Genomic DNA, 24,136 nt, shown 5'->3' on the forward strand with positions numbered 1-24,136 from the left:
TGATGGTGGTGATGAGGAAAGATCAATGTCATGCTCGAAACAGAAGTTCAACATGTCACATGACCATCATGTGACTGCTGGACTTGGGATTTTCGAGTCAAAGTTCCTCAAATCATAGGTAGGAGATATTTTCGGGTCATTTCTGCATGGATTTTAATGATCTAAAAGTATATTCCTATAGTTTCGAGGTCGGGAAGTTTGAATATCTAATTCAAAATCTTGTTGGATGAGATTCTAATGAGATATGGCACATTTAACATATAAAAAACATGAATTTCCGCTATAGCTCCTCTAATATTGATCGGATAGTAAATCTAAAGTCAGATTCCTGGACCTTGAAAACATATACTTACACTCTTCAATCATCAAAATTGGCACAGTAACCAGTAGAAAACATGGCATTCTTGTTATGTTTTTCTGTATCTCCATAACTGGTATGTTTTCTGACAAAAACATACATATAAACCTATCTTCCTTTAATATTCTAAGATTTGTCGTGATTTTTCCGGAATTTTATGAGCAGTAGAACTTGACATACAGCATAATGTTCTTATAATGCTATGATTCTTGCCTTGTTATCTGACTTATGAGCCAATGTTTCACTTATCAGATACTGTTTGACTTGTCAGTAGCCTTATGAATTCATAATAAACTTATGAAATTTTGTCTGACTTGTGGTTTAACCTTTGGTCTGACTTATGAAATGTCCTGTGCTTATGCTTTCTTTGTATCCAACTTATGAACTAATGTGTGACTTATGTGTAAACTTCTTGTCTGGCTTATGAAAAATTATGAACTTATGCTATTTTAGAGACTTATGTGCCTTAAGTTGGTTTTTATAAGGCAAGCATAAGGCAACTTTTTCATAAGTTTGCATAAGTTGTGCGACTTTTTGCTGATGAAGTCGATACCCAATCTAGAGATAGAGATGACCTGCAGAATGTGGAATTGTTTGAGGACGAGAGAGAAATCAAGCTGAGGATAGTGAGGAACAATCTAAGTTGATTTTCAGACTGAAGTACCATACAGAATATCTACAGCTTAAGTATGTGAAGGCTGAATAGAATACAGATATGGAAACATGAAAGACAATAGCACAACAATTGCATGATAGCCTGGAATGAAATAACAGAAAGGAATCCTGACCTTAAGGGATTCCAACAGTGCACCAGAAAGGAGGTCTTGAAGCGGGTAAGTCTTGTGATGGAAATAACAACCCACATTGTGCTGGTCGTAAAGCAACCATGGGAGCACAACCACAATACCAAAGGTACTGCAGCATTCCATCAGTCAATGTGACCAGTAAGTCAGAATCAGATTGCTGGGATTGATGTGAATGGGATTAGTTGGAAAGGAATATCCAGGAAGCATTGGAAATGATGCTGGGAATAGATGTTGGTGGAGTTAGTGTGTTCCGGATGTACCACTCTAACAGCCTGTCCTTTGTTCAAAGTTCTTCAAATCACACACGTATGCTCAGTCATTAGAATTACTTGATATATTTGGCTAGGTTGATTTAAAGAGTAGATAAGTAACTCTGTGCAACTTCAAGAGCTTCTTCTAGGCGATCAGAATTGATACCCATCCCTTGTGCACTATCATCTTTTCCTCCTGCCTGGATATCACATGTGAGATATCGGATAATAACAAGAACTAGGAGCAAAATGATTTACCTTGCCACCTAATATCTCGCTGACTTTGGTTGCCCATACGCGTGCATCAGCACCCTTCTCCTTAAGAGAGTTAGAGAGAAAGTTGACATGCGACACTTTGCCGCTACTGGGATCTAGGCTGAATACATATACAGCTTTCCCCAGTTTCCTAGCCTGCGAAACAATATTTTGTAGGATCTAGATGAACCTGAAATAAGCCGCTGTTACTGTCGTTGCCAAGAATCATCTACCTTGGCATTTCCCTCGACATCAACTGTTCCGATAAAGACCTCCGCTTTCTCGTTTGATTCGAAATATTTTATGACGTGGTCGATAGCCTGAAAACGTTCGTTAATTGTATCAAGACCAACCTCGGAAGCATAGCTACCTCTTTGTTAGCAGCAGCCTCTTTCTCCTTCACTTGCTTGTCAAAAGCCTTGCGAATGGCGGCGAGGCGCTCTTTGAGATCTGCTTTGCGAGTGACAGAGATTTCTGCTTGTCCTAGTTCCTGGAGGATTTGATGAGTAATGCAATGGACGATTTGAGTTGGGAAGTTTCGTACAACAGCAAAAGCTTTGAGGTTAGCATCTTTTTCTTTCCCACTTAACCGTTCAAGGTTATTCAATCTGTCGCGGAAGGTATCGGCGAGTTGAGTGACGTCATGAGCTTCTTGACCGGTAACTGCAACGATCCGACGAATGCCTTTAGCAATACCAGACTCCTCTACGACAACAATATCTTTGATGTCGCCCGTTCTAGCGACGTGTCTGACGAGAGTACTGAATTGAGCAAATCAAGGTAAAGAGTGAGGATGGGAGCGTACGTTCCACCACAAAATTCAATGCTCGTTTGACGCCATTTGGGGTTTTCTATGTCTTTCGCTATCTCATCCACGTCATATTCAAGGGAGACAACCCTGACCGGGTCTGGGTATGACTCTCCGAATACAGCTCTCAGACCAGGGATTTTGTACGCGGTTTGCAGGTCAAGATCCTTGCCATATACTTTGACATTTCTCCTGATCCAGTCGGTACACATTTCCTGAATTTTGGCCAGTTCTGACAAAGAGATCTGGGATTTATGCGAGAAGTCGAAACGGAGTTTGGATGGGGCTACTAGAGATCCTTTTTGATCTATATGATCACCGAGAATTTCGCGCAGGCTGAAATTAAGAATATGTGTCCCGGTGTGATTATTTCTTAGGGGCCAGCGACGAAGCTAAACCGGTTGAGTCGAGACGGACAATCATATTGTGCTTAAGACACACCTCATCGTATGAGGATATGACCTCGTTACCGACTTCCAAAGCTCCGTATTTTAGATATCCAGTGTGAAGGACGTAGCCCTTGTACACTTGAACATTGGTGACCTCGAAATCGGCGACTCCGTCGATGACAATGTTCCCCGTATCGTACTCTTGACCACCGGCTTCCGCGTAGAAACTGGTCTTATCTAAAAGTAGACCAAAGGTTCCATACCCTGGTATATTTTCTGTCGATGAAACAAATGCTTTGTTGTGAAAGATTGCTTTTATTGTCGCGGTGATGTTTCCGGTGCCTAAAAAACGATTGTCAGTCAGTGGAAAATGCCAGGCCAAGGCGTAGAGCAATCGACGGACCAAATTTGGCACTGTCGTTAGTCTTCGGGACATTCGGATTTTTTTCTAAAGTCGCGATGTCATGAACATCAAGTTTGACCATATCACTGACGCCCTTCTTGGTTGGTCCTTTACTAGCCTCCTTGGACCAGGCCTGAGCCTCATCGAACTCTTTTTGGTTTATACCCAAACCCATCTCTTCGGCCATTAAAAGAGTTAGGTCAACAGGAAATCCATAGGTGTCATACAGACGCCAGACATCCTTTCCATCGAGGAGTTGAAGGCCTTGCTCTTTGGCTCTCTTTGCGTACTGGTCAAAGAGTTTTTCACCGCGATCAAGAGTCCGTGAAAATGATTCCTCTTCTTCATCTAGAATTTCTTTGATTTCATCGTATTTCTTCGTGATCTCGGGGAATACTGTACCCTATTATAGGATGAGTCTGGACCAAGCCGGGTCAAGGTTTAAGGCTTACCATCGTCTCTATCACGGTAGGCACTAGAGATGAGAAGAAAGACCCAATAGGAACTCCGAGCTTTTTGCGAGCGAAACGGGACCCTCTCCGTAAGATTCGTCTAAGAACGTAGCCACGTCCAATGTTATTTGGAACACCCCCATCACTCAGTGCAAATGTCAGGGTTCGGACGTGGTCAGCAACGACGCGGTAGGCAGTATCGATTCCATCCGTATCTTCCTCGCCAAACTTGCCCTGGTAAGGACGAACGCCGGTCAACTCTTGAATTCTCGTAAACAGCGGTAGGAAGACGTCGGTGTCATAATTGGAGTGTTTGTCCTGGATGATGGATACGAGGCGCTCAAAACCTAACCCGGTATCAACATGCTTGGAAGGAAGTGGACGGAGTGAACCATCTTCTTCTCTGTTGAACTGGATGTACACGTTATTCCAAATTTCGAGCACGTCTGGATCGTCCTTGTTGACGAGGTGTGCCGCATTTCTGCCACCTATTCGGTCAAAGTGGATTTCGCTGATATACCATTAATCAAAATCAAGTGTAGTTGGTTGCATGTTGACCAACCTGCAGGGTCCGCAGGGTCCAGTCGCACCCATTTCTGATCGAGTATGAGGGATCGTGGAAATCATTTGTGAAAAAGATAGGCGCACCCCAAAAATTATCCTTTGCATTCCCCGGGAGAATGTGATCCTCGTCAACACCTTGATCCAACCAATACTGCTTTGCCTCCAGATCTGGCTCTAGTCCGGTTTTTGGGTCGCCTTCGAAGTACGTTACGTAAAGACGGTCTTTCGGTAGTTTGTATACCTCGGTAAGGACCTCCCAGGAATATCCGACGGCCTCTTTCTGTAAGCAAAGTAGTGTGAGGAAGGCTCGGCCACCTAGTCAAAGAGATGGCAAACCTTGAAATAGTCCCCAAATGACCAGTTTCCGAGCATTTCGAAGAAAGTATGATGGTATGAATCCTTGCCGACATCGTCAAGATCTTTAAAGAGTGAGCAGATGGAGTAGGATGGCCGATGCTACACCGTACCGTTGTGTTTTCCGCCAGCTCTAATGCACTTCTGGGAATTGAAGGCGCGTCGAAGTTTGGCATGGTCCGAGTTGGGATCGACTGTGCCGAGGAAGATGGATTTGTACTGATAGGGATAAACAAGGGAGTTGGAGGGCGTGAATTGAGGACCTACCTGGTTCATTCCAGCGTTTGCGAAGAGGAGAGTGGGATCCTCGTATGGGATGGTGGGCGAGGAGGGGACGAAGGAGTGGTTTCTTGCGCGGAAATAGTCAAAGAAAGCATCGCGGATGCGGGGGGCAGTCCAGGGCCCAGTGTAAGCCTGCGTCGACATGGCTGCGCGGCGAGTGTGGATGATAAGCCTCGCCAGCATCTCGATGGAACTTGCCGACGAACACTTGCAGTCAGTCACACTGCGTGACTCCTCCTTCTCCCCAATGCCGCGCATCGCCCAGGCCCTCCTCCGAATCCTCGCGAATCCCCCGCGCCTCGCCTTGGGTGCCCTCGTCACCCACTCTGCGCACAGACCACCCATCCCTCGCTTCACCGTCCCACCCCTCCTCGCCGTCCCACACTTCCCCCAGCCGTCTCCCATCCTCGGCGCCCTCACCCACGTCCGCTTTGCCCAGCGTGGCATGGAGTATCAGCCGTCTCAGCGAAAGCGAAAGCGCAAGCACGGTTTCTTGGCGCGTAAACGAAGTTTGCACGGTCGCAAAATCCTCGCCCGTCGACTGGCAAAGGGCCGAAAGTATCTCTCGCACTAGTACGACCATTCCCTGTCGCTTCGTCGTGTCTCGCAGTCTCAATTTTTCCATTAGGCTTGATATAATCCCAGTATATAGTCGTATCCGATAATCAAAAACTATTGCATAGTAGTGGAAGCATTTCCACCTCAAACAACCCCTAGTCTGAACTCGCTAGACTGACAAGCAGAGTCTAATGTAGAAGAAACATAGTGCTCAGGTGGAGAAAGTGGTGAACATGGAGTCAAGTCGAACCCCTGTTGGATGGATGAGAGTAGCGTCGATATGGGTGTTTTACACGCCAAATCCACCTCTGCCATACGACCGCTACCTGCAACAGGCGTGCCAGCTACAGTAAATCAGTAACGTTGTTGGGATCATGTTCGAGTCCGCTTACCTGATTCTCCACTATGAGCTCGCTCGTGAGAGAGCGCTTCGTTACTGAGTTTAGGCTCAACGTCAGGTAAAGTCACGCTTGACGTTAATGCAGGAGATGGAGGAAGAGGTATAGATGCAGGAGCCACAGGCCGCTTGCATGAAATGACATCTGTCCGGTCGTTTCGCGCCCCGACGACTCTCGACGTGTGGCCATGCGAACTCGCGTTCGTCACAAGCGCACTGGCTGATTTGTTTTTCTGTACATTCAGTCCCGACACCGACTTTGACAAGGGCCGCGCAACAACCGGTGGTTTGACTCGCGCCAACTGAGACAGAGTCGGTCTGGACAAACTTCTTGACGCTGTATTCACGCGAACTGTGTCAAAGGATAGTTGTTTTTTCACCGGTTGTCGCCCAGTCGAAGAGGAGGATGACCGAGATGGACCGAGTGATTTGGAGACCAGAGCCGTTGCATTTGTTCTTATCACTCTTTGGGGACCATTCGTGGGTTTCACGGGTAGTTGAATAGGATGCAACGGCACTTTTGTTTCAGTTGACGTAGCCTTTGTTGGTATATTTGTCGTTGAGGGTAGTCTAGCACGACGCACAGGTCCAACATTCGTTTCCGGTTTCGAAGTCACCGGCCGAGGGGCAGGTCTGACGGCCGACTTTGCTTTCGGCACCATCACAGCCGGAATTTTGCCTTTCGGGACCGTCGTCGCAGGAGCTTTGCCTTGCATCTGAACCGACCTGGTCCCAAGTTGCAAGTATTTTCGTATAGTGGGGGTCAGAGGAGCAGCAAAGCTGGTAAACTGAGTGAATAGTTGCAGACGAGTTATAGTAGACATACCTGTCAACTTTATGGGGCAGCAAGACCTTGTAAGTCTCAAATATTTCTTTTCCAACCTTCCGTACATCGGCATTGGCATCTCGCGCGGCATTGCGCATGATGTTCTCTACCTCACGGGCGTACACTTCCTTCTCCAAATCCGGGGGATTAAAGCATTTGAGACACTGAAGAGTCCCTTCTGCAACTATAAGCCTTATTGTGGGCGTCTTATCCTTGACGAAGCGCGCCAGATGGAGGAGGATACCCGGAAGTTGCGTAATCCCGATGATTGACAATATACATGCCTTGGCCCGGGCGACAACGACCTTGTTCGCTCGGCCACAAAGAACAATAAGAGAGGGTAAAAATAGAGACATCAAAGGCTCGAAGCCAGTGCTCAAACCCAGTGCGAGAGCGTTTACAACATCAATAGCCGGGCCTGACAAACGAGTGCGTTCCGAGTTCATAGCGCTGACAATGTTTCGATGGACAGAGCGTATCGACGCGGTGAGCTCTTCGTGATATTCGCATGCACCCGACTGACACAGTTTCTGCAGCGTCTCGAGGCCTTTTAAGATACGTTCCCATGACTCTTCTGTCTCTGGCAACTGAAGACCAGGCTTGATCTTCTCTAATGACTGCACAACGTCTTGTAACGTCAAAGATTCCTGTGATACCACGGCATTCATAATTAGAAACATGATACATGAAACCACATACGTTATAAAAAATATCCATCAGGATCTCTTTGCAAGCAGATCATGCAAAAGTGAAGCAGGCAGAGGAAGTTGGTTCGGACTGAGGTTGAAATCCAGATTCAACTGTCATTCACGTGACCGCGTTCGTGGTCCAGCTTTATCTGATAAGATAGCCTCCAAGACTCAAAGGAACCACTGAAAAGCGGCAGATATCTGGTACTTGTGGTTGGTTTTGTTAAGGCTGAACAGCAGTCTCTATCTGCTTGAACCAATTTGCTGGTTAAATTGTCCAAGGGCATTCAAATGGAAGCTGTGCTTTGATTTGGATTGTAGGGTTGATGCCAAACAAGAGCGTCAATACCGAGACGTTTGCCAATGCTTTATTCCAGCGACGCCGCAATGTCAGGCGCGTCCTCCAAGCGCTCCTCCCTTATCGATGTGTGAGCTAACTCCCTCCTTTTCTTGATTCTCTCTCATCTTCTTTCTTTTCTCGTCCAGATCATACCGGCAACTCTATGCGAGCCTTTCAAACCCAACCGACGCTGCATCAGCCAACCAAATCAAGGAATACCTCAACGTGAGGAAGGAAAGACTTAAACTTACTGCAAATCCATTCGGAACGCCGTCTGTGTCATCCAAGGCGGCAATTGAGAGTGGTTCTGTTACCTTGCCCGATGGCGTCGTTCTACGAATAGATGATGCGGAGGAAGAATATATCTACGCCATTAGCGAAGAGTTTACCATCGACGAAATACAAGCACTCATCCTTCTGCGGTCCTTCTTCTACAACGAAGGAATCCCGCCTATCACGTCCGACACGTCGATAAAAGAAGAACTACTCGAAGCCATCACTCCCTTCTTTCGTAACGAAAAACTTGCTGCTCTACGCGTGCTCATCCCCTTATTTCGCGCGAAGGAGAATAGCGATGACATACTCTACAACGTCGCTGTTGAGATGCTCCCACAGTTGATCCTTCGGCCATACTATTTCATACAAGACCTGCTGGAAGAATACACACGGCAGACGAAGGAAAAGTTACCGACGAAATTTATGAACAACCCAAAACTTGCGACGTCGTGGGCGAAGCAGAATCTGAAGGAGCAGTTAATGTTGTTGGAGGTCTTGTTCTGGGCGATGTGGAGCTACGTTCCAACCAAAGGTCCCTTAGTGATGAAGATCTTCGAAACAGCTTATTCTACCAATCTCGGCTCCATTCAGAGTAATGCGACACTGTTACTAGAAGAAGAAAGTGTGCAACTTCAACAAGACTCTGCGGCACTGTGGATCCTCATCACTGTCGAAGTTTTGGAGTTGGAGAACGTTGCTGAGCCAGAATCTCTTACTCTACCTGGCACCATGGATGAGCCCATTCCCCTCGAAAAAATGCACTCTCTTATAATGGCGCATGACGATAGCCAGTTCGTTTGCACATACCTCGCCTGGACGTTCGTCCTCTCTCGTGCGGCCAAAAACCCTAAAGAAGCTCCTTTGTTGGAATCCATCTCGAAATCACAATCTTCAAAAAACAAAGAACCCATTCATATGCAAATGCTCCATGCTTGTCTACGCCCCGAAGCTGGTCTTTTCCGGTTCATTCTATCCCTCCTCACAAACTCACCGTTGTTCGTCACCAGCGTGGCGTGGAAGACTGCTTCCTGGATCAGTGACCCTAACGTGATCGCGTACCGCTCTCTACTCAAAGGTGCGTTTTGAACGATCGTACCTGTGAACGTTCTCATTTTTCCATCAAAGGCCTCGTCATCTCACTTGTGGAGCTGATACCCGTCGAACATATACCTGATTTTGACCTCCTGGTTGAAGTCTGGGTGACCCTCTTTGGTCGAAGCGAGAGCCAATCTGTCGCTGCCCTTTGCGAACAATTTTGGCTAGCCGATTGGAAGCATGGTATATCTCGTCGAGCCATATTCGACGTCGCTCGCTCCCGCTTCCCTATCCAGCTCCATCCCCTTCTACGACTCCTACGCTCTATGACAGGAACCGGCTTCCTCGATACGGATCCCCTATCCACAGCTGATCATTTAGTCGACGTACCCGATGACCTTCGGGATCAACGTGATTTGTGCAGCCGACACGTTTTCTACTACTTTGATCGACTCACGTCCTACTCCCAGGTTATCCCACTTTCTGCGTGTAGTGGCTCTCAAGCATTGTATGAACGACACCAGGAGCGGTATGGAACCTCACACTCACAAGGATTAACCTATATCAATCTCAAACCTATCAAGCTTCCTGGTGGATCTGTTCTACCTGCTAGGAGCGTCGGTCGCGTCATTAGTGCGGATAACAGCGAACAGCTAGTTATTTGTTGGCAGCATCAGCATTCTGGATGGAAGCTTGTGCTAGAGCTTTTGACAGACTATGTCAACAGGCGGCGACAAAAGTCGGGGGCATATCAGGATATCTCGTTTGCACCCAGGGGCAATGTTCAGACGTTGTCACTTTCTTTGGCAGAAATTGGAGTTGATTTCGAGGCGGATGATGGAGAAACGTTGATCACCGAGGCTCTTGATCTCGTCAGGAGTTTGATCTACGATAATCCTGGCCAGGCCGAACAGTTGATGGAGGCTACGGAGGCGGGAGATCCTGTGGTGGCTCACACAATGACGGAAGCTCAGCCTCCCGATCTCGTACAGCTTACAACTATGATTTTGGAAGAGGCCCTTGCAAGAACGAATCCAAAAAACCGTACTTCGACCCGTACACAGTTGATTACTTCCGCTATGAGTGTCCTTGCAGCAATCCTAGCTCTACCCTCCTACTCGAATCGTGTCTGGTTGTATATTCGTTCGACAACAGCGTTATTCGGTTCGGATAAAACAGGTTGCTTTGCTTCGATGGCTCTTGCCTCGGAACGAACTGTTGGTCACTACACCATGACGTTGTCGTTACTCTATCTCGTTCAACAACTCTTTCGAGAAGCTTCTGTCTCTGTTCTCCCGGAAAACCAACGCTTACAGCACCTTAAGGAAGAGGTTCTTATGCGAGCAACTAGGTTCGTGCATACCGAGATCTGGGTAGAACATTTGGGATGGAAGTACACGCAATTGGGGGATAGGTTTGAAATTGGGAAAAGAATATCCTCACTCTATTCGGAGATCCTGGAGCACGCGCCACCAACACTGCGCGATGGACCGTTTACAACTCTTAGTCAAACCATCGCAGACGCATTGTTGTCCAAAGCCACAACATCAAGCATCAATCCTTTAGTTTCCAGTATCGCCTCTGGTAGCCATATGCTTCGAATGCTTTATAATTCTCGCCGATTCAGTGATGTCAGACGTCTTGTCTTTCTACTCGAGTCGCATTTGCACCTGAGTGCACTACTACTGAACTATAAGCAACGGTCAGTTTTGGCTACAACGCCTTGCTTACTTGAACAAACACTTTCGTCTCGAATTGTTGGTGGTGCCTCTTCGTTCGATAGTATCAGAGGGAAGGCTGATCCTATTGACGTTATTGCTGGCTATGTCAAAGATCGGGAGACGGGTACCGTTGTGCCGCTGGAAGCCATGCATTTGTTACATGCCCTTCTTTCTTCTTTGTCGGTATCCTATTCATCACCCCCCACAATAATCGGACATCTGAACAATGCAGAGGCAACGGTCGCGTCTTTAGTTAGGATAGTGGAACATCCGTTTGATGATCTCCACTTAAGATACGCGATTTGGAGGTTTATAGCTTTAGCGGTGGATAAAGAACCTGCGTTGGCCAGTTTGTTCGTTACTGGAAAATTGAGGACGTCTGTCGAGTTGGTGGAAATAGAAAAGGATGAGAAGGGAAAAGGAAAGGAGCTTGCAGACAAGATAGAAGGAAAAGATAAGGAGAAAATGGTCGGACATGGGGCCAATGCAACGGATGTTGCACTTGATGCTTTAGCAAATTGGAAGGAAGTGTGGGAAGCGAATCCGCAATTGTTGGCGTCTGTGTTGCGCTTTTTGTGTGTCGTTTGGGAGCATGGGTTGGAACATAAAACCATGGTCATCTCCTTGCGAGAGAACGAAGACATTTGGAATCAGCTCAATGAACTTGTTCAAATAGACGTTGGGCCTCCTCCACCACACGAAAAAGGGGATATAAGGGTCCTGGAGAATTCGCGTCACTCGAATGCTCATGAATTTGTTCAGTCTTATGCGTATCGTATCCTATCAAAAGCTTACGCCGCGCGTATATTCGGGCTTGATATTGATATTGGCGTACAACTGGTCGGGAAGAACAAAAAACCGCTAAGCCTTGTCAAACTCGAACCTTGCTTTAAGGATGAATTTCAACTCTTGGAGCTTCTCTCTGAAGCATCGGCTAATGCTTATTCTCCGCGGATGTATGATCAACTCGTCGGACTGCTCAAGGATAACTTCTCTGGCCTGGTCCTTGATTTCCTCGAAATTCATAAACCAAAAGATACACGTGAATTCGGTGATGACTATGCGTTTAACATGGCGTTATACCGTACGCGCCTCCGTGCGTACCCTCAGTTGTCCTTTGAAACCGTTGACTTGGCTGAGAAGGGGCTATTGTCCATCAATATGAACCTTTCGTTGTCGGACGCGCAAAAGGTTATAATGGATTCTTGGGAGTTCCTTCTACAAAAAGTCAGGCCATACATCCGAGGTGACAGTACCTCTAGACAAAATCTCCTCAAAGTCGCGGAGTCGTTGTCATCTACTATCGCCAAGGAATCAAGGTCAGGGGAAGTGATGGCCGTCATTCATCAAGCGCGATTATCATTGTTACTAGCGGTTCTGGAGCTTGCGTGGTTTGCTGTGAAGGGAGAGAAAGAGGAAATCGATTCCTTTTTGGAGATGGCCGTGAACGTGCCAGGTATCATTCTGAATGAAGCTCAATCACCCATGAACGCCATTATCCGGAATTCTGCCGTTCCTTTTCATCGAACTCTCCTGCAAATCATTTTTTACTGTATCAAACAAAGTCGATTGTTGTTTCGTCAGGATAAGGCATTCAAAACGGAACAGAGGGTGTCGCTAGCGTCATTCGTCGAGGTCGCCCTCCATTTCATCATCGAAGCACTCCGTATCGTCTTTACTATTGCTCGGTCGAGACTCGATGCGGATGTTGATTGGGATATGGAGCTTCTAGTATCCATTTTCGACCAGGGCATTCGTAGTGATATCAACCCCTCTCCAACATTTTGGCTAGTTAAGTGTCAGGAGACCGATGTCATACGAATGAGTCTGGATCTCTATTCACATATTGACCTTGTCGGCCTCACGGACCTTTCGCTCCTTCATGCCAGAAAGCGGCCCCTGTACGCTCCCCACCTCCTTCAATTCCATATGGCGTTGGCGAGAAGTGCTACTGCGGCTGAGCGACTAGCATCCGAGGGCGTCTTGACTGCTTACAGCAACAACTTCATCAGTTCTGCCATTAGCTCCGGCCATATCAGTGTCGTTCTGCCTGAATTGCCTGGTGAACGCAGTCCGGCACATGTAGCATACTGCTCGATGATTGCTGTCGTCGCGGCTATTTTTACTGCTCTAGGACGACATAATCATTATTTTGACGCTGATGTGTGCGGTTTCGTGCAGTTGTACGGAGAGCAGTTCGCTCAAGCCCTTCGATGGACAATTGGAGACCCCATCTTATTTCCGTTATTGGAGGAGACTGAACAAGTCGTTCATCTTTTCTATGCTGTCGCTGCCAACTCGCCTTCGACTCAGCAATCCAAGCCTGCCATGGAGAAAATCTCACGCTTTTTCACTACACACGCTCTGAACCTCCTACAGCAGTTGAATTACGCCATTGACCATCCTAACCACCTTGCGAGTATGCTTGAACCTGTCACTGCTGACGAGCGCTCTCAACTGGAAAAAGAAAAGCCTTCTACGGATCCATTACAACGTCCTTTGGTCATGCAACTGCTTCATCGTTTGTTCAGATTGTCCAGCAACATTCTTGGGACATTAATTGTTATCAGCAAAGCAGATTCTGTCCTGCTCAAACTTAAGGAGGAGTGGCCGATTCAAGAAGCCCTTATCGTTCCCGTAAATCAATTTCATCCTCCAATCATCGTTGATTTCTAACCTGTATTTGATAGCATTCTAAGGTTGTGCTTGGAGAACCTGCATCTCTTGGAACACTACTTGAACTCGGCAACTGTACTTTGGACCTTCTTCGTGATCTCGTCAATCGTCCACCGAATCAGAGCATCACCACCCTAGCAGCGAAGACGGCGCCATCTGCAGAGCCTCTGGATGTTCGACAGAGCGTTATTACTGCTCGACGGAATCTTGAAGGTATTTTAACCTATGCGGTGACTCAACTCGTAATGTGGCTTTCCAAACCCGAATTTGGGCCGTCGGCAACGAACGAGATGGAGATCGAAACTGATTCAAGTGTAACGTCGATGGACGTAACTGTTCGGGCTGATACTTCTTTGTTGAAAGATCGAACACGGACACCTAGCGCGAGAGCGATGACGATGGCTGAACGGTTGAGGAGAGGTATGACGAGTGAAATGGCTTCAGATTTGAAGGAGCTTTTGACCAAGTCAAAACCTATCGTCGCAAAGAGTGCGACAATTGTTGGGCAGGATGCTACGGATATCATACAAGTGTTGATCAATTTTTTGCAGGATCATGTCATTTACACCGCTTGAGTGTTTCTCTGTTGTTTGCTTTGTGAGATGTGCTATTAGGTTACAGCCGCGTAGATAGTTTGTAATATATTTATAATCCTGATAATTAGAATTTTCACCACACTTGCAAGCCAGAGCCGGAAGAAGAATTGACAGATTGTCTGAGAAAATCACCCCCTCGTTATCAATATCAATCTAACTACAAGCAAGCCTTCTTCGTTCGAGCTATTTGTGAAAGGGTCGACCACCATTATGCCTTTCTGACCTGGACAAGAAATCATTGTCGTTGCCCACAGAGTATGGCAAGTAAAGGCCTTGAGAAGTGCTCTTGAGATTAAGACCTGGCTGGACCTGTTCCGACCTTGATTCTTTGTAATCATATAAACAATGACAAGCATCATCGGCAAAGGCCGATCTTCTACGCGCAACGTTGCATACGACTCAGAGAACGCTGTTGAAGACGACGCAAGCAAGACCTGCGCAAGGTGAGTACCTTAAGACCGCCTCTGTCGTATGTCAAACACATCATACACCTTCGTTACACGTGTGTATGAGCGGTTTGGATGGATTGTGATCAGCGCCGCCGGGTGGACTTGATAAGGACAGACAGCTAATAACACATTCCATAGGTTTGAACTATCAATCATGTCCCTCGTCGTCCCAGATCAGCACCAACAATTCCAGGTTGGTTTTCTCCCAGACTAATGTGACGCATTTATTCATCTACTGCTTCAAGCACATCCTTCGTCTCCTGAATACCAACGTCGATGGAAAACGCAAAGTCATGTATGCGTTGACCGAAATCAAGGGTGTAGGCCGTCGCTACTCTAACATCGTTTGCAAGAAGGCCGATGTTGATCTCAACAAGCGGTAAGATATTCTGGCTACTTAAAGATTATTACGAATTAATACCGCTCACCAGCGCTGGCGATCTCAACTCGGATGAACTCGAGCGTATTGTTACCATCATCCAGAATCCTACTCAATTCAAAATTCCTACGTGGTTCCTTAACAGACAAAAAGACATCGTTGACGGCAAAAACTCTCAAATCCTCTCGAACGGTGTTGACTCAAAACTTCGAGACGACCTCGAACGCCTGAAAAAGATTCGTGCTCACCGTGGTCTGAGGCACTTCTGGGGTCTCCGAGTCAGGGGTCAACATACTAAGACGACAGGTACGTGGTGTGAGTTGATCTATGAAACTGCCTGCTCACAGAAGGTCAAACCAGGTCGTCGGGGAAAGACTGTGGGTGTCTCAAAGAAGCGCGGCTGAACGGGAGCTCGAGATGTGTTGTTCTTCGTGTATTATGCTACGCTGCCATGTTGATGTCTATGTCTTCTATTGAACCTTTCTAATGCATGATCCAACTGCTCAATATCACGTGACTGACGCGACTAATCTCGACATAGAAATTGGCTTTCTCAGCTCCATCCCACCATGGCTACTCCAGGGAAAGCTCGACAATCAGCCATACCTACTCCCGGAAAAAGTGGAATTCCAGCTCCGGGTCGTTCTCGTTCCGTTTCGGGCGCGCTGCAATCCGCTCAGTCTGATGATCACTATTACATGTCTCGCGCATTGGCAGATGCTATAAAGGCAAATGATCCCGCGCAACATCGCCACTCACTTGCAGACGCCCAATCTACTTCCTCACACCCCCTTCAATCTGGTCGTCGCTCCGTTTCCGAACGCAATCATGCCACCCGACCACCTGAACGTGCCAAAACCCCCGCAACGACTAAATCAATCAGTCGTCCACCAAGCCGGCACTCTGACGTATTTACAAAGAGCTCCACTAAACCATTCGAAACTAAACCATTCGAAGTCGGAGACAGTGTTATCATTGAATCACTCTCCATGGAAGGCACCTTGCGTTACATAGGCGAAATTGAAGGCAAAAACGGACTTTGGGCCGGTGTCGAACTGAGTGCGCAATTTGCAGGCCGAGGAAAAAATAATGGTAGTGTGAATGGGTATGTTCAACTTTGTCCCTATCACGCCATATAGCGCCCTGATAGAACCACTTGTAAGAATCCAATATTTCTCTTGTTCAGAAAGCTGTGGGGTCTTTGTAGCAACAACCAAGTTATCGCCCGGACGAAACTATCTACCTCGTCCCTCTTCTGCTGCTTCCTCTAGAAGCGGTCGTGTCACTCCCTCCCTCTCGACATCACGAATGTCTTTGCCTTTCCCCAACGGCCGTATTACGCCTTCTTCGTCCAGTGGACGATTGACGCCCGGAACGACACCATCCACTAAATCCAATCCTCCTTCAAAATTGGCCATGGGTCAGAAATCACTTTCCAAACCGTTGCCTGAAAAGCTTACACCAGGATCGAGGGCAGCGAAGTACGCAAACATGACCGCCAAGCAGCTTAGTTCAAGAAGGGACAAGACGAGCAGCCCTACTCGGCAAATTGGCGGGCGTAGCTCCAGTATATCCTCTTCACCTTCACCAATTTCGCGAACGCTATCCTCTCCATCCCGCCCTTCAGGCTCCCCCTTTTCAACTCCGAAACCAGGACTCAACGGTAGAACCTCTAATATCCTAACTTCCACCCGAGGGCCATCCATCCAGAATACACCTCGAGGTCGAATTCCTAGTTCTGTTGCTATGCCTCCACCAGGTTCTCCCATTTTCACCGCTTCTCGTTCTGCATCCCTCAGTAAGCCGGGTTTGGAAGAGCTTGCTGTCAGCAATATTGAAGCCCAGAGTAAAATGCTGCAGGACCGAATCACCCTTCTGACGACAAATGGCGCCGAAGAATCTCCACATCAGTCAGGGCCTGAGCATCCATTTCCAGTCAGCCTCGTTGACGACCATCGAATACGCGAGCTTCAGGCACGTATCGATGCCCTAGAGGTCGAAAACGACAAACTCCTGTCCCAGAAGGATGAAGTCAATGCTGACAGACAGTTGAGCCTTGTTCACAGCCTCGAGGAAGACCGAGATAGGATAGCCGAACTCAATGCAAAATTGACCAGGGATAGGGATGAGACTTTGAAAGCTCAAGAAGCAACGCTTGCGAGTTTACAAAATTTGCGCAGTCTTCACGACACTAGCCAAAAGCGAATTGATGAGCTTGAAACCCAGTGTACCCTTCAACTTGCTGAGTCACAGCGTACTGCCTCTGCACTCAATGCGGAACTTTCGAGTGTTCAATTGGCGCGACAAAAGTTAGAACAAGAAAATCAACTACTTCAGAATGAAAAGGCTGATCTAATCGCTCAAGTTGAAGACTTGGGCGCACAAGTTGATGAGCTTCGGGTGGCCGGACAAGTGAGAAAGTATATGATTAACCAATGCTCTGCTAATGGCCTTCTAGGAAACCATTGCGCTTTACGAGGAAAGGCTTAGTAACGCTGACAGTCAACGATACGATCTCGAGAGCCGTATCTCTAGCTTGGAAAAGGGCACTTCAAATCGGGACGTGGAGGACATACCACACACTCCCAACCACAAAACCGCGACTGAAATCGATAACGAGGCTCTTCGTGATCAAGTTCTCTATTTACAGAAAAAAATAGCCACCTTGGAAGACCTTATTGAAGATTCCCGGATAGCGAGTGAAAGGGAAGAGAACGCTCTGAGAGAACGTGTGAAAAAGTTGAAAGAAAAAGAAGACGGTATGAAATTGGAACTAACAGAGGGTCTCCAAGAAGTTGAGAGGGTGACGAAGGCTGAAGTTAGCGCCAGAAGTCGAGTTGAAGAGATCGAAGAGGCTCTCCGCGAAAGTCAGGTCGCCCTTGAGAATGCTAGAGCAGAAATCGAAGGCCTCAGAGCAGAACTTGCGGTAATACCTCAATTCTCTCGGCTGATATCATAATGACTCTCGCCGTAGAACGTTGATAGTCTCCAGAATACCATGGTCCAATTGGATCAGCCAGAGGATGTCGACCTCAAAGCAGAAAATGCCAGCGTAGGTAACAGATCACCATTCGCTGCTGATACTGATCTCTTAAATCAGCTTCTACGACAGAACGAGATTCTCGCGGCCCGAATTGCGGAATTAGGGCAAACAAATGAAGTAGATGGAATTGTGATGCACCATATCAAGTCTCACATCAACGGCGAGGGCTCCAAGCACACTGTTACATCCCCCACCAAAGCTGATTCTTCCACCCGCGAGGAGATCACCGGCCTCCAGTGCGGACTATCGCCTTCTATGACGGAAACCCCGACTTAAGATGATTCTAGGCACATTGTTCAAGATCTGCAGCAAGAACATTCCGCAGCCGCCCAGAAAATCAAGCTACTGGAATCTGAAAATGAAATATTGAAGTCGGAAACTCAAGTACTTCAATCCGAGGCTGAGCACCTTCGCAAGGTTTGAATATATCTTACCTACGAGTTCATTCGAGATCTCACAATATCGCAGGAAATCCAAATATTGGAAATCAATCTCGACACCGACACGAACGGCGCAGGCGATCACAATTCGGAAGTAAACGGATCGAACCAACCGGGTGATGTCGATTCCGTACGACGACTTTTGAAAGAGCAAAAAGTCCGTTATGAAGTATGTGACCGTTGGCTTTCCTATCCATGTCCTCGTATTGACTGTTACTAAGGCCGATGCTGAGCAACTGCGAAAACGCTTGACAGAGGCAGAAATGAGCCACGCTAGGACAAAACATGATGTAGGTGCCGAGCAGTATATGTTGTAAGTCTTCTGACGCCATCCCTCCTAGTTAAACAAAGAGATCAGCGAGCTGGAAGCTCTTGTTGAGTCAAAAGTACGTCGACATTTCCACACACATTCGGTGAATTGCTGAATCGCGCATGCTTCAGATCTATCGCGAAGTAGTGTGTCCCCCATCTACTTGATTCAAGGTACTGATAATGCCAAACACAGGATGAGCTAGAGCAGGAGGTAGAGCGTCTGAAAGAAAAAGTCACTAAGACCAAATCATCATCCAAAGGCAGTGGAGGTAATGGCGGGTCGCACCGTCAACCTAGCTCTACCTTCGTCGAGGGTCCAGATGCAGACAAAGAGAACGTATGTGAAATATGCGAGCAGCCTGGACATGATATCTTCACATGCGACCTTCTCAAGGAAGAAGTTCCCAATTCTTTGATAAACAGCCGTTCTCCAGGACAATTTTGTTCTGACTGTGAGAAGTGGGGACATAGCTCGGCTACTTGTCCTCACTCCCAAGACGTGTTTTGACCATTTTTTAACTTATTGGATATTCAGTCGTTTCGTTATTATCCTTGGATATGATATACCCATTTTGATTATCTCCCCCACACCAATTTGCTGAGTCAGCCGCGGCAGCGTGCGAACTAAATTTTGAGCACTGTCGTTGTCAAATCGTTATTATCTCTGCACTCATCATGTCTCGTTTCTTCAGGCAGGCAGGCGACTCCGATTCAGACACGGAGGAGTCTGAGGATGAACTCATGTCCAGTGGCGATGAACTTCCGAAACAAACAACCTCCACTACCACCTCCACTAAACCTGCCATGTCCCGATTCCTGCGCACAGCAGGATCTGACTCCTCAAGCGAGTCTTCTGAAGAGGAAGAAAGCGATAGCGATAGCGACGTCCCGCAACGTCGACGAGCAGGATTGCCTCTTCGTGATGAATCAGATGAGGAAGAGAGTGATGACGAGGATAAGCCTGCCGCTCGCATTCTTAGTGCTCAAGAAAGAAGATTAGCAGAAATGGAATCCACCGGAAAAGTTATCAGCAACGGTCTTAAAAACGATGACTGGGTTGCTATATCAAATGGTATATAATCAGGACAATGAGGCATGCCCATTCTGACCGCAGCCTTAGAATTTGATAAACTTTCAAGGATGGTACAACGCCAACAGAATGTCTCTGAACCGATCCCACCATTCTTTATCAAATCTCTTTTGAGTCTCGATACTTCCATAAAAAATGCACTTGCGGACAAAGATGCAAAGAAGAAGTTGACGGCTACCAAAGCTAAGGCTCTAACAGCTATGAAACAGAAGATAAAAAAGGCGCTCAAGGAGCATGAGTCTGAAGTTGTGAAGTTTCAAAAGGTGAATTTTCTCGTCCGATGAGTTTGAGAAAGGCTTTAATGAAATATCCTGCTAGGATCCGGATGGGTTCGAAAGGGAGTACCAGGCTGCTATCGTGGTTGCCGCACCATCCCAGCCTTCTATTCCCTCACAAAAGATTGCCAATCAACAGGACGATGACGAAGAGTTTTCCACCGTCGGAAAAGGTGGACGCGTCGTGCAGTTCACATCAGAAGGGGTTTTGAAAAATCTTCAAGCAGTCCAAGAAGCGAGGGGCAAGAAGGCACTTAATCCATTTTTCCTCCAAAACTATAAACTGATTGTATCCTCTTTTCTTCAGAATACTGATCGAACTGAGCAAATCCGCATTCTTGAGAAATCGCTAGAAGTCGCAGCAACGACATATCAACGCATCCGCGTATTACTCGCTCTCATCTCCTCGAGATTTGACTTCAATTCCTCCGCTTCATCCCACATGCCAGCCGAGTTATGGCTCTCAGCGCAACAGGAAGTTGATCAACTCGTTTCTATCGTCGCTTCAGATACCAAGTATTCGGTTCAAGAAATCGTTGATGACTACGATGAACTCGTCGAAAGGACACCACAGTCCGAGGGTGGAATTGTGCGCATTCGGGGCAGTATAATCAGTTTCATTGATCGCCTGGATGATGAATTCACGCGTACCTTGCAACATATCGATCCACATGGTACCGAGTACGTGGAGCGTCTCAAAGATGAAAAGGTTCTCTATTGCACTATATGTCGTGCGCAGGCCTTTTACGAACAAACCAGACAAGATGAACCTCTGGGACGAGTTATTATGCGACGACTGGAGCACATCTACTCCAAGGTACGTATCGTTGGCAAGGTCGCTCGTCGAATGTAAAGGACTCATGAGATTTGCTACAGCCGAATCCCGTGGTGCAGGCACTTGAGCAAGCTGCAGATGCGTCCGACACTAAACCCGGTACAGTTCTGTCCGACCTAGGTACATCATCGGCGCTCGTTCATGCTCTCTGCGTGTTTCTCTACAAGTCTGGTAACAGTCTATTACGAACGCGAGCCATGCTCAGCCACATCTACCACCATGCCCTCCACAACGATTTCTACACTGCTCGCGATATGCTACTCATGTCACATCTTCAAGAATCTATCCATTCTGCGGACGTCGCAACGCAGATTCTATATAACCGTACTATTGTTCAGCTTGGACTTTGCGCATTTAGATCAGGCTTGATCAAAGAGGCTCAAGCAACACTCCAAGAGATTTTCACGACTCAAAGGGTTAAAGAGCTTCTTGCTCAAGGTGTACATCAGCAACGCTTCCAAACATTGAGTCCGGAGCAAGAAAAGGCAGAGAAACAGCGAATGCTACCCTTTCATATGCATATCAATACGGAACTGTTGGAAGCGGCCTTCCTGGTTTCGAGCATGCTCGTAGAGATACCTCTTCTCGCCAGTATAGATTCCGAAGAGCAGAAGCGGAAGGCCATCTCCAAGCCATTCCGACGATTATTGGATTTTGCAGACAGGCAAGTCTTCACTGGGCCACCAGAGAGTACGCGCGACCATATCATGCAGGCAAGCAAAGCTCTGCAAGATGGAGATTGGGAAAAATGCAGAGATCTGATTCAGAGCATCAAAATTTGGAGTCTCATGCCGGAAGCGGCGAGTGTTAAAGAGATGCTAGCAAAGTATGTCCCGTCAAAATTCCTTTACCATTTGTCGCTCATCGTCGCAGGCGCATTCAAGAGCAGGGGCTCCGGACATATCTTTTTACGTATGCGCCTCATTACGCCACATTATCTCTCTCGTTGCTTTCCCGGACATTCTCTTTATCATTGCGGACCGTGACCTCAATTATTTCAAAGATGATCTGGAATGAGGAGGTAGCGGCTTCGCTAGACCAGGCGTCCGGGGTGATAGTGTTTCACCGAATAGAGTTATCTCGTCCTCAGCAGCTTGCACAGGTGATTGCGGACAAGCTTAATACTATGGTTGAACAGAACGAAAAAACGCTCGATAGCAAATTTGGCACAAGTAGTACTTGGGCAGAGCGTGCAGATGGTAACAAAGGAGAAAAAAGAGAACAGTTACAAGAACGTCGCGGACGTGGTGAGCGGTCTCGAGGAGCTCGAGGTGTGTAATTTCTCTCATAGCATCGAAAAATCTATTGACGATTGAGCAGGAGGTGCAAGGGGGGGTCGTGGCGCGCGTTTCTCACAGGGGCTGGGTAACCAAATGGGACAGATTACTCAGAGAGCCGGATGATAGGACTAAGCATACAACTTATTGTGTCAATGACAATGCATGTGCCGTATCATACATCAGAAATATCATTTCCACCTTGACTACCTTGGCTAACACTTTCTTCGGAATCATGTGCAGCTGTCCAGTCTGTAACTTCCAGCTTCTCGTTTTTTATTTTGTCTCCAGGAAAATTAGCCCAAAATAGAATGGTGTAGAATTGCTACGAACCTTCAGGACTGACTTCGTAGCCCGCTTGCGTGACACAACGCGACAGCTCTGCTCTTGTGCCAATTTTCGTATTTATACCCAGTACACAACCATCTACTCTCGCGCTGGAATAATTGAGGCAATACCAGTGCAGAAGAACAGATGATGACATACCCATCTTCAATCACGCAATGATCTAGCAATATGGATCCAACAATTTTAACCATCCTTCCAACGATGCAATGCCGACCAATGATCGACTTTTTGATCGTCGTCTTTTCTGAAACTCTGGTTGAATCGCCAATGATTGTGTCCGTTGAGATCTGGGCCTTTTGATCTATCAAAGAGCGATTTTTCGGGTCTGTGGGAAGGGCGTAATTTGTTGTGGATAGTAGCTAGCATATGCGTCAGGACATGGGGTGGATACAAGAAGCATATTCATACTCCTCGGTTGATTTCCACGAAGGATGGTAAATTGTGCACACGTATCGCATACTCGCTTTCAGGGCGATGAAGTACCAATCCGACTTTGAGGCTTCCTGTATTTCTCTCCGATTCAGACAAAGGAGCTCGGATATTGTCTTTGTTGTCACGGAAATCCAAGAGAGTGGAATGCTCGAGCGCTGTTGCATATGACGACGGTGTATCTGCATCTTTGTATAAACCTGGTCCATACTTTCTCCTTTTCAACCTTTGGGATTGTATTTTACACAACCAAGGAATGAATTCCTCCCTAAAGGAATCAAATTGTGTTTTTTCTTGAAGGAGACCCAATAGTGAACGCCTGCACACATAAACATGGGAATCTTGGAAATTCAGTGAAAGCCGAACTCTTGGATATCTGTATGCAAGTTGAGAATAAAAAAATCCCTAGGGAACAGTTGACCTTTACTTTGACAACAGGGACATCCTAAGCTCCAGCTCTTCGGGATTCTTATCAATGTCGTCTGCGGTATCGACATGCAGTAGCGTTCCTGATTTATCGTCCCATATGATAGGTGTCGGTGGAGAGACAGGGCCCCATTCCTCGGACGGAGATGATTTTTCTGTTCTGTTGGTAGCATACCAACAGGTTGTGGCAATAGATCCATTTGACCCGGAATCTACACGGAACTGATTCAAGAGGGTGGTGAGTGGGAGCGAGGGAGGAGCAATGAAGTCGCAGGATAGAAGAACAAAGTCTTCTCGGATACGGCTAGCGAAATGGCGTAGAAGAGTGCAAGTACCGGCACCGCTATCAATGGTTTCATCATAGGTTTGTAGGTCGATGTTCAAGTTAGAAGACGAAACGTCAGAGTGGATATGATGATATACAGCGTGTCGATGGACCGTAGGACACACGAGAAGGACATCTTGAGGGAAATAAGCAACAAATCAAGATATGGTCTGAGGCTTGCGTCACCCTTTATGCCTGACTGTTCGATCCAAGAGAGGACATATTCAATCATCGGCCTGTTCGCGATTGGGAGAAGAGCCTTGGGACATGGTTCGTCGCCATGGTCGCCTGTCAAGGGAAGAAGTCTTGGAGATATGAGCCATGGACAGGGGTGGCAGACACGAGACGCACTCGTTCCCGAAGCCGGCGAGGACGACAGCAAGAAATTCGCGAGAGACGAGGTCGGTGTTGACGGAGGCAAGATCCATGTTATGTCAATCAAAACAAATTCTTCCTTATCTTCAGAGTCACG

The 24,136-nt window shown here is 47.1% G+C and overlaps 8 protein-coding genes across 8 annotated transcripts; 5 read left to right on the top strand and 3 right to left on the bottom strand.

Annotated features, from left to right (window-relative positions):
* Nucleotides 1-1,475: 1,475 nt before the first annotated feature.
* Nucleotides 1,476-5,068, bottom strand: AGABI2DRAFT_192563 (hypothetical protein; the record flags this gene model as incomplete). Its single annotated transcript, XM_006460957.1, has 14 exons — nt 1,476-1,615; nt 1,674-1,850; nt 1,904-1,990; nt 2,041-2,160; nt 2,215-2,419; nt 2,476-2,870; nt 2,920-3,209; nt 3,271-3,673; nt 3,723-4,233; nt 4,285-4,318; nt 4,371-4,566; nt 4,623-4,705; nt 4,754-4,859; nt 4,908-5,068. Coding segments are annotated over 14 exons (2,867 nt in total), but the record flags the coding sequence as incomplete, so codon positions are not given.
* A 257-nt stretch (nt 5,069-5,325) lies between these two features.
* Nucleotides 5,326-5,493, top strand: AGABI2DRAFT_57021 (hypothetical protein; the record flags this gene model as incomplete). The annotated part of the gene is made up of 1 exon (XM_006460958.1): nt 5,326-5,493. A coding segment is annotated over one exon (168 nt), but the record flags the coding sequence as incomplete, so codon positions are not given.
* Nucleotides 5,494-5,543: 50 nt separating this feature from the next.
* Nucleotides 5,544-7,460, bottom strand: AGABI2DRAFT_192564 (hypothetical protein). The gene is made up of 4 exons (XM_006460959.1): nt 7,403-7,460; nt 6,704-7,350; nt 5,873-6,657; nt 5,544-5,824 (listed from the first exon to the last, which is right to left on the bottom strand). Exons 1-4 carry the CDS (start codon nt 7,418-7,420, stop codon nt 5,625-5,627), a joined length of 1,650 nt encoding a protein of 549 aa, XP_006461022.1. The 5' UTR covers nt 7,421-7,460; the 3' UTR covers nt 5,544-5,624.
* A 319-nt stretch (nt 7,461-7,779) lies between these two features.
* On the top strand, nt 7,780-14,120 carry AGABI2DRAFT_221404 (hypothetical protein; the record flags this gene model as incomplete). Its single annotated transcript, XM_006460960.1, has 5 exons — nt 7,780-7,820; nt 7,879-9,083; nt 9,134-11,145; nt 11,206-13,401; nt 13,455-14,120. 5 exons carry the CDS (start codon nt 7,780-7,782, stop codon nt 14,013-14,015), a joined length of 6,015 nt encoding a protein of 2,004 aa, XP_006461023.1. The 3' UTR covers nt 14,016-14,120.
* A 289-nt stretch (nt 14,121-14,409) lies between these two features.
* On the top strand, nt 14,410-15,376 carry AGABI2DRAFT_136076 (hypothetical protein). Its single transcript, XM_006460961.1, has 5 exons — nt 14,410-14,479; nt 14,624-14,678; nt 14,731-14,864; nt 14,917-15,170; nt 15,225-15,376. Exons 2-5 carry the CDS (start codon nt 14,640-14,642, stop codon nt 15,266-15,268), a joined length of 471 nt encoding a protein of 156 aa, XP_006461024.1. The 5' UTR covers nt 14,410-14,479; nt 14,624-14,639; the 3' UTR covers nt 15,269-15,376.
* A 57-nt stretch (nt 15,377-15,433) lies between these two features.
* AGABI2DRAFT_117964 (hypothetical protein) lies at nt 15,434-19,167 on the top strand (the record flags this gene model as incomplete). The annotated part of the gene is made up of 12 exons (XM_006460962.1): nt 15,434-15,969; nt 16,028-17,276; nt 17,323-17,790; nt 17,839-17,916; nt 17,965-18,143; nt 18,195-18,324; nt 18,376-18,516; nt 18,569-18,637; nt 18,689-18,733; nt 18,789-18,803; nt 18,853-18,996; nt 19,054-19,167. 12 exons carry the CDS (start codon nt 15,434-15,436, stop codon nt 19,165-19,167), a joined length of 3,168 nt encoding a protein of 1,055 aa, XP_006461025.1.
* A 154-nt stretch (nt 19,168-19,321) lies between these two features.
* Nucleotides 19,322-22,364, top strand: AGABI2DRAFT_185326 (hypothetical protein). The gene is made up of 7 exons (XM_006460963.1): nt 19,322-19,731; nt 19,780-20,012; nt 20,068-20,274; nt 20,332-20,841; nt 20,901-21,685; nt 21,733-22,130; nt 22,180-22,364. Exons 1-7 carry the CDS (start codon nt 19,335-19,337, stop codon nt 22,260-22,262), a joined length of 2,613 nt encoding a protein of 870 aa, XP_006461026.1. The 5' UTR covers nt 19,322-19,334; the 3' UTR covers nt 22,263-22,364.
* AGABI2DRAFT_69126 (hypothetical protein) lies at nt 22,312-24,092 on the bottom strand (the record flags this gene model as incomplete). The annotated part of the gene is made up of 7 exons (XM_006460964.1): nt 22,312-22,421; nt 22,470-22,573; nt 22,623-22,843; nt 22,893-23,289; nt 23,341-23,800; nt 23,851-23,969; nt 24,016-24,092. 7 exons carry the CDS (start codon nt 24,090-24,092, stop codon nt 22,312-22,314), a joined length of 1,488 nt encoding a protein of 495 aa, XP_006461027.1.
* Between the last annotated feature and the right edge of the window lie 44 nt (nt 24,093-24,136).

This window comes from Agaricus bisporus, assembly GCF_000300575.1.
Source record: "Agaricus bisporus var. bisporus H97 unplaced genomic scaffold AGABI2scaffold_5, whole genome shotgun sequence".
In the NCBI taxonomy this organism is placed as follows: domain Eukaryota; kingdom Fungi; phylum Basidiomycota; class Agaricomycetes; order Agaricales; family Agaricaceae; genus Agaricus; species Agaricus bisporus.